This window comes from Sinohyriopsis cumingii, chromosome 6 (assembly GCF_028554795.1).
Source record: "Sinohyriopsis cumingii isolate HCF-2022 chromosome 6, ASM2855479v2, whole genome shotgun sequence".
NCBI classification, from domain to species: domain Eukaryota; kingdom Metazoa; phylum Mollusca; class Bivalvia; order Unionida; family Unionidae; genus Sinohyriopsis; species Sinohyriopsis cumingii.
In genome coordinates this window covers 10,300,099-10,310,071 of record NC_142966.1, presented here as the reverse complement: position 1 = coordinate 10,310,071, position 9,973 = coordinate 10,300,099, and the positions used below count along the sequence as shown (strand labels likewise).

The 9,973-nt window shown below is 36.2% G+C and overlaps 1 protein-coding gene across 1 annotated transcript; it reads left to right on the top strand.

Moving 5' to 3' along the window:
- The first annotated feature begins 5,052 nt into the window (after nucleotides 1-5,052).
- Nucleotides 5,053-9,721, top strand: LOC149796356 (uncharacterized). The gene has a single exon (XM_089961027.1). The coding sequence runs from the start codon at nucleotides 5,178-5,180 to the stop codon at nucleotides 7,251-7,253; it is 2,076 nt and encodes a 691-aa protein (XP_089817153.1). The 5' UTR covers nucleotides 5,053-5,177; the 3' UTR covers nucleotides 7,254-9,721.
- The last annotated feature ends 252 nt before the right edge of the window (nucleotides 9,722-9,973 follow it).

Sequence of the window (9,973 nt, the reverse complement as noted above, 5' to 3'; positions counted from 1 at the left end):
CCGAGTATCTAGCTAGGCCTATAATCGTCGTTGCTATATCAACGTTGTTTGTAATCGACTCGATTTCTCTTCCATCGATCATGTAAGTGGCACTCTTGAATAAAGCCATGATGCCGTTGTTGACTAATCCGATTTTAAAATTAGCGTCATAATCAGTATTGTCCGTCTTCTTAATTTTACCAACAAATTCGATGTACGCCTCAGATGGAAGAAAATATCTCGTTGTATCGTGAACTTGAATTTCAATGCGACCAATCGAATTTGGTGTTACTGTGTCGTACGAAAAATACTGGAAATCTCGCACGGATGTGTCTCTACCTACAGGCTCGTCCATGTCGAACACTTCGTTTGACACTTGTGCGAACATTTATTAATAAGAATTTCATCTAAAACGAAGACCGCTACCTGAAATGAAACTTGTATTTGCAACTTCCTGTGCTAGATTTGTGTTAGCAACTTCCTGTGCTAGGTCATTTATTTTTTTATTTGCTGCGTCGTTTATAGCTTTACTGATTTCGGGGGGCATTTCACTGGTGCTAGGTAATTTGACAGGCTGCTTTTTTTTACGCGTTAAATTTGATATTCTACCTCTGACAAAATCGAAGCCTTTGCTGGCCAAATTACCAATACCAGAGATGACAGTCTCGCCAATCTTTCCTATTGCTTTTGACGCGAATTGCTTAACTGTGGGTCCGATTTTAGGGAATACTCGCGTAACGAGGCTTTTGACGATGTCACCGAGTCCATTGCCGTGAATGTATTTGTATACAGGCAATCGAGAGTTAACTATGCGGACCTGTCTAGGTCTGCGCTGATGTTTGTGAACAATCATGTTATTTCAATTGTGTTGTTTTAATCGATGAGTTCATCAATGAGCTCCTTGTAAATGTAAGAGTCGATGACACCACCGCGGAATAATCGCTGACAAATATCTGAGGCCTCGTTGATTATTTCACGAGAATTATTTCCGGCTCGTTTTCCTCCGATTAATATTTCGAGGCGAGACACATCGTTGACAACGCTGTCAGGGCAAACGGTATATCCTCTTCCTGTCTTTGGTTCTGGACTACTTCCCCACCCTGATAATATATCTTCCTCTCCTTCTTCTTTTTCTTCTTCTTCTTTTTGTATTATTTTTCCGATAAAATTTTGGTAACCTGGGTCATCAAGATTAATGGATTGTTTCTTTGAAGCAAAATATACCGCGGGAGCCCAATTTTCTTTAGTAAATTTATCAGCATGTCCAGATTTCAAATATTTGCCTCTTTCATCGAAGCCAAATCTGGCAATGTTGATTAAATTATCCTCGTCTCTGTTGAAATAATCGATGGAACTTTCTTCGAAATGTGTGTGAGGAAAAGTTCCCGTAATTCTGGCTTTCGGCTCTGCGGAAAAAGATGCAGGAGGTTCATCGGCGGATTTTATTTGGGGTATTTTCTCTGTTTTCAAAGATTGTGGCGTCACCGAAGATTTAGGTTTTCCTTTCCCCCGAGGTCGACTCATATTATACACAAATCTGTCCTGTGCAGATTTATAAAATCGATAATAAATCGGGTCACCCCCAGTTATCCTGGGTAAATTAGCTCTAGCTCGGTATATATTTCTGTACCAAAGATCTCGCGATTTATTTTTTTTTAATCCATCCTTCGTTAAAAATTTCGCCCTAACGTTAAAAGAATCTTCAGCAAATGCACCAAGTTCATCAATATTTTCACCAAATAATTTAAATTGTTTTTCCATCGTATTCCAACCATCATCAGTAAACTTATCTTTTATTACTTCCCAAGGTTCTCTATCGCTCTTTTCTTCTTCTTCTTCTTCTTCTTCTTGCTGTGGCTGTTCTTGAGGCAATTGTGCTTGTTCTTGTGCTTGTTTCAATTGTTCTTCTAGCCTTTGTGTTTGTGCTTGTACGTGTGCTCGTATTTGCGCTTTCCTCAATTTTTCTTGTAGATTTTTTGTTTGTGCTCGTACTCGTTCTTGTGCTTGTCCTTGGTGAATTTGCTCAAGCTGACCCGGCACTACTCGAGTGTGTTCCTCAATATCTTTCACCATGGGAACAATTCCGCGCTTCCTGAGTTCCTTATCGTCTTTTTTGTCACCATATGCGACTCTCTCGACGGTTTCAGTGACTGGCTTTAGCCATTTCGACGATATCTCGGTAATTCCATATTGCGTATCTTCGTGCTCACGAACATTTTTCTTAAATAATTGTTTTGCCGGGATAAGTTTCTTTAGTGACGCTAATTGCTCTCGCGCTAATCTGGCAGAATGAGGCTCTCCAACTGTACTAGTTTTCTAACTCATATTATTTTCAAGTATATTATTTCAATGCGACGTAAAATTGGCCAAAGCAGCCACCAAAGACAACAAAAAAATTAACACAAAAATCTATCCCGAAGAATTCTTCTTCATTTATTTTTCCTGTCCTTAACGCTATATTTACTAACACACACGGCGCGACCACCCGATGCATCCGGTCTGAAATGCATGAAAATTAGCTTCCGTAGAAGGCGTTATTTCTGCTTTCTGAGGCTTCTACGGAGAATGTTCGCGTAGGAAGGTTTATTTGGTCTGGAACGGAAGGTCTGTACAACTTCCCTGCTGCTGTCTCGGATTCGGCTAATGTGGGTATGTGAGAAAGCTTGCCAGTAGCTTCTCGTGGGTCGGTGGTTCTTTCCGGGGTTTTCCCGGGTTCTTCCTCCACCATTAATACTGGCCGCCATGTATAGCCAATCGCGTGCTGAAAAATGGCGTTAAGCCCTACAACAACAACAACAACAAAAAAAATCCTTCCCTCCTAACCTGAGTTAGATTGGAATAATGGCGAAATTTATGATAAACGGCTTCATTGGGGCTTTAATCTAAATTGCCTTTTCCTTTCTTCCTTAGCTCTGAAATTGTATTACTCTTTTGCTCCTAGCATTGGCCTGCCAGTTGCATTTCTCTTTCTTCTTTCCATATATATATATATATATATATATATATATATATATATATATATATATATATATATATATATATATATATATATATATATATATATGTGTGTGTGTGTGTGTGTGTGTGTGTATGTATGTGTATATATATATATATATATATATATATATATATATATATATATATATATATTCCTATCTTCTTTTTCTCTTTGCATTTGCATTTGTTTCTCTTCTTTCTGATTTTGTCTCTCTCTCTCTCTCTCTCTCTCTCTCTCTCTCTCTCTCACACTCTCTCTCATTTAATTTTCGATTCAGCGTCTCGAAATGTAGCTAAAATCACCTAATTCGTCTCGTGCACGAACGATTGAACATAATTCACATTGACATACAGCGCAACACAAATCATTCGATGCATGCTTAAAAAGACTGGCCTGTGTGCGTGCGATCCGCCGTGTCTGTCTTGAGGTCTCACTGGATAGTTTCGTATTTAGACACCCCACTAATTTTTAAGGTAGAAGGCATGAACCTAATTATCACAAGCCTAGCATTTATAAATTCACAAATAAGCTAAATCTGTAGTGTGGTTTATATTTACTTTGAGTTAGGCTTGGAAATGGGTTGGCTTGTTGGTGACTGCCTGTCATAGTTAGACGAGCATTGGAGATCGAATGCGTAACTTGGGCTGCAAATGAGCAGCCGACTTTGCTTACGTATTTACGTGTGTCTGCTACAGAGTTAAATATCTAAAAATCTGGATGGTTGAGGGGTGATGAAAAGCATGCTAATTTGTTACAGTACTAATGAACTTTATTCATGCGTAAGGCACATTCTGATTCTTTTAACTGCCTTATCACAGGAAAATATTCAAAATAGATATTTCCTGTCAAAAATGAATGTAACATTTAGGGGTTGGTGGCAGTGTTGGTTCAGTATAAAAACCACCAGTTGGATCAGGAATTAACCTGATTGCTGCAGTCAAAATCTCACATGTATGCTTCCTACAAAAATCATTAATTTCTTTTTATTTCTATCTTCGGTGTAAAAGTATTCTCATTTTTCTGCAATAGGTCATTGTTGGACGAAAATTCACCAGATAAACTGTCCAGTGGGACCTGAGTTATCGAACTACATTATGGCCAAATATATCCGCAAAGGAAAGTTGATGACTCATCAGTGAACAACTCAACTCTTCCACAGTTCATGGCAACATCGAAACATTAGATGTAAACAGACCACCATGTCTGAGCATGTATTTAATTTGACGTGTCACGCTCTATATCGATTCGAACTAGATTAGTTTTCTGAACATACAAGTTATTTTAAGGAGAAATAAAAAATTACAACTGAACATGTATCTGCCATAAACTATTGAATCACTCTTACTTTTCTTGCAGATTGAATTAATTGCAAGGAACAATGAAGAAAACAATCAACAACATGATTCGTGGACTATTATTTCTTATGTTGGGAGAAATGTGTGTGGTGTTATGGGGTGCAACTGCCTTTGATCTGAATATTTGTGCCGGATACTGCACTTGCAAGTTTTCGACCGTGGATTGCTCGCATAAATACTTCGCAATTATTCCGGGGAGCATACCAAATGATACCAAGAGACTTGATCTGCGTAACAATAGTTTATATTCTATTCCAGCTTATTCATTTAAAGACCTGCTCCATCTTCAACATTTGGACTTGTCACTCAATTATCTTCGTTTTATCAATGATCTCGCTTTCGTCGGACCAAGTCAACTTCTCAGTATTAACCTGAGCTACTCAAGCTTTTCTGCAAAAGACGTACCTAAATTAAAGGGTCTGGATTATCTTGAAAACCTATGGATGAGCCACTGCTGGACGGGGAAGTTACCTGCATATACATTTAGAAATCTGACAAGTCTCCAAAGCTTGGATTTATCAGAAGACAGTATTGAAGAAGTTGACCCTGAAACCTTTATTGGGTTAGACCATCTTGATTTTCTTGATCTTTCCGGAAATATATTTTGCCTAAGTAAGCTAGATTCAGCTGTTTTTAAACCATTAAAGTCTCTACAAACTTTATCATTCTCTAAAACAATTCGCGATATTTCATGCGATCCTTTAAAAAAGAACATGTATTTATCGAAGTTAAGAACACTAAGAATCTCCGATGAGAATTTCCCTATAGACCCCTTATTATGAGGTATACGGGGTTTGACGTCTTTAACAGTTAAAGTCTTGTCCAATGTCACCCTACGTGGTGATATGTTTTTATATGTAGAGAACCTGACAACCTTGGACCTAGATATTGTGCCTACTGGTTCTGTTTCACTGATGTCAGACGTATTCCAAAATTTTTTGAATCTAGAGCAGTTAATAGTTCACACACCCTCTACTGCAGAAGATGAACTCCAAGGTATATTAGACGCAATACGAAAATGCAAGTCCTTGAGGACTATTCATATTTCGGTTAAGTTAAATAAAATTTCCAAGAGAAGTTTGCGGCATTTGGGAAGTACAGAAATAAGAGAGCTTACACTAGAATTGGGATCAGGACTTGAAATCGATTATTACGCACTGCAGTATTTACCACCTACACTGCAAACATTGCATATATTAAATTCTCCAGTTAGATTCAAGGACGTGGTGTATTCGGGTTTCGATATGCTACCCAACCTGTCGATTTTTAAAGTTCTGTTTCATGATTTTCAAATGATGACGACCAGATATGACATTTCACGCATTTCTACAGAAAGCAAATCACCCCAGGCAGACAAAGATAAAAGTTTCTCCTCTAATGTAAATAAACGAAATGGAATGGAAGAAAAAGGGAGAGCAATAACGGACAAAAGAACAGGTGCAGTAATAGAGAACAGAGGATTTAGAGATAAAGAGGGAGGAAATAGAGCACAGGTAGCAAGCAATTGTAATGAAACAAATACGACTAGATCTTGTCTTGAGATGCAAGAAACATTCCACACACCGATCAAACGACAGGCTCAGCAGTTCATTCAAAACCAGGAGTATTATGGACAAGTAAAGACTCGAACACTAGATTTTTCAAGAAACTATGTTTATATACAATTTAATTTTTATCCTGCTTTTTCTTTGCAGATAGAATGTGTTGACCTTAGTTTTAACATGGTATACACGATTTCATTCGCATTTGAGGCTTCGTTTACCAGAGTTAGGAAAATTAACTTATCCAATACAAAATTATCTTCTATAAATAATGGCACACTCCAGAATATAGTGAATTTGACTCATCTTGAGCTACAAAATAATAAACTCGGACGATTTATTGGTAAAGGGAACACCTTTCAAAATCTTAAGAATTTACAAGTTCTAAACCTTGCGAACAATGACATCAAATTATTACATAAAGCTATGTTAAAAGATACCAGCAACATAGAAGTTCTCAATTTATCTAATAACCATTTACTCAGTATTGACGTAATCTTTTCTCACACAAAACTCGGAATCATGGACCTATCTGTTAATAACATACAATTCATATCAAAGGATTTCATGTTTCAAATCCGTCAACTTTGTAAGCGATCTCATCTAGTGATTAACCTCGCGCAGAACCCACTTAGATGTACATGTGATAACTTAGATTTCTTCAAGTCGACTGCTTCTTCTTGCGTAAGACTACAATATGCTCATTTAACATACTGTGAGTTCGAAAATGGAACCAGGACTACTTTAGATAACATTAATCATGTTTTGGATGACCTGGATCGACAATGCAGGTCAAAATTATCTATTTTGGTTTTATCTGTGGCAGGAACACTATGTCTTTTATTCCTAATGGTTGGAGCAGTAGGCTATCGATATCGTTGGAAACTGCGCTATTTATACTATGCATCGAAACTAAAGTGGTTCCAAAATAGCACTGATGGGTATCAGAGGCTCTTTGACTACGATGCTTTCGTATCTTATGCTGACGGAGATAGTACATTTGTTCGAGACAATGTTATTCCAAAGTTGGAGATTGAAAATAACTACAGACTTTGTGTTCATGAAAGGGATTTTACCGCAGGCAACTCGGTGGCGTGTAACATCTCACGTGCGATACATAATAGTAAGAAAACTATCATTGTTCTGACCGAATACTTTTTGCAAAGCGATTGGTGTATGTATGAATTCAATATGGCTAGAGTGCATGATGTCTATGCAGACAGAAACGTTATTCTGATCATTTTTCTAGATGATCTTGACGTTGGTAAACTCCCGCTGGATATTTTTGATTTGTTGCGATCGAAGACATACCTAAAATTTCCTGAAGAAGGAACTGATCGCGAGACATTCTGGAGAAAATGTGTTGAATTCATTCACTGAAGGAAATATTCCTCCAATTAATGTGAAAGGAAATTTATGTTGGAGTTATATTCTAGTGAAATAATGAATGCAGTTTGGAGGGGATTTACTTTAGGCTTTGGTTGCATTTTCCATATTACCTATCAACCATGACTACAACCCACTCCTCCCCTGGTTTTCCGCATTTAGGATCCGAACTGTTAGTTTTATCCTCCAAACATGTGGCCTACTTTCGAAAACATAAATTAAGACCATAAATAAAAAATATAATCTACGAAAAAAAGCCCAGTGAAGAACATATTTTTGTTTTAAAACCTCTAATCGATTCTTGACTCAAAACTGGTAAATTATTCAAGCCCTCACGAGTACAGTGTTCAAATATTGGTATAACTGAATTCTGTATATATATTTTGCATCAGTTATATTATTTCACTGATTCAATCGTTTTGTAATTATGCATAAATGTAATGTATAAAAACTGCATCACGTGTTTTGAAAGAAAAACAAAGAAATAATTGTCCTCGTATTCCTTAAAAGAGTTGCCATGATAGCCGGAGCACTGGGCATGAAACCGGAGACCATACACACATACAATAATATAATTTATATAAACATCATATTTATAGCTAATTATCTTAAAATGGAATCAACAATCATCAACCAAATGTTAAACCCACATTATATATATATAAATATATATATATATATATATATATACTTAACAGAATACACATTTTAATGAAAATACATAGAAACATTCAAGACACAGTTATCGTTTGATTAATAGGTACAAATCCCAGACTCAAGAGAATATTGGAAACACTGTTTTATTTAAGTTGAATAATTTGGAATTATAATACCTGCTACGAGTAACTCGGTTTCTCTCATTGTTATTCATATATTTTTAACTGTCACGTGTATAAAGCACATGCTATTATTTTTGGTTAAAAAATTTTAATATCCAATCACATGTTAAATTACAGTAATTATTATTATATTTTTAATTATGAAGACTTATTTGTAATTGAAAACCTTGTTTACATTGAACATAATTTTTGTCGAATATCATGTTTTCTATCGATGTATATGCACTCAGAATGAACACAGCTGCGCCTAGAAGAGACCTTTCATCATTGTGCCGCTGTAGTTCATTATATACCCTTTACCGTACGAATTTGAGCCCATCCCAAGTTTAAATGAAGGGGACCAGATGGACACTTTATTTGAGCTTTTAGATAGGCACAACAGTGTTAACATAAACTCAAAACACATATATCATTGGCACAGTTAGATCAAGAATTGGATATTGTTTTTCAAAGGTTAAAAAGTTTAATAATATGTATATCTTTGCTGCATTTTGAAGTCATATTCACTGCTTTAGACGTCGAAACTACATTTTCAGATTATGACATGTTGAAATATACATCGAATTTTCAAACTTGATTATGCTTGTCTATGGTGATGGTCAATTACTCATGCATGTATTAGTTTTCCGTCATATACTTGTCAACATTCTTATTTCATTTTTTAACCTATAAAATGGTTGTTAAATGTGTTAACGGGTTTAACATGCTAAAATGTGTTGGAAATATTCATGGATTTAATTTTTCTAATTCGTGGGCTAAACTTTCAGTTGGGCGGGTGGAGCTATATGATACACGCTACTAATTGCAAAGAACAATGGGAACCAGTCTGGAAATGAGTGAAGATAAAATAGATTATATATAGGTTTGGCTGGCCAGGATTGGTTGATAATGAAAGTAATATTTTAGAAAAAAGAATCTTTTGAGAGCTTATCCAGGTTGTAACTGAAAATAATAGAGACAATGTTTTATCTATGGAGTTTCAGTCCTTTAACAGTCTCGAGTTCAGAACAGCAGCAGGGAGGGCGAATCCTACAAAATTTAGAAGGTTCCAAATATCGAAATAAACCCTCCAAAAAAAAAAAGGTTTCAACCGGAAATAACGTCGACTACGTTTCAAGAGGAACCCTTGGAGATAAACCTCCTTGGGAGGTCCTCCTGAGTTAGTCCAAATATGGTTTCTGATTGAAAAACCTATAAATGGCGCTTCGATTACAAAAAATGAACCAATTCGTTGTCGTCGCCCTCCCTGCTGCTCAATTAAAATTTTTTTATCAAGACCAACTCGATACTGTATTCGAGGATCATGTAAATTTATTGTTATAAATCCGTGTGGGGTTATTTTAGCACGACTAAAGAATTTTTTAAAATATATTTATGTCCATATCGCCGCTACAGCAGGTCTGATGAATATTTCGTAACGTGTGTGTATCAACTCCGTTAAAGACAGTAAGAATATTACAGTTATCTCTGATCACTTTAGGGATTTGTGTATACCGCTGGGGTACATAAATCACATCTGTGTTTTTGTGTCTACCTCTGGAAAATATCCTAGCTGGATTTGATTGTTCATCCAACATTACATCATCGTAAACAACTAAATTATTAATAAATCCATTAATATCATCAATACTTGGTGCTTCATTAATATCGGTGACAAATTCAACAACATCGTCCCCGTTCTCATATAACGATTTTGCACTTTCATTAAAATTCTTTATTACATCGTAGCATCGTTGATCATCAACTGAAGGTGCTACCAAATACAACCTATCCCACTTCATCCACTTCATTATTAAATTAAGTAACAACTGCGTCTTACCACTTCCAGATGGTCCTATAATAAACATAATTTGGTAGCGCTGCATGATGCTTAAC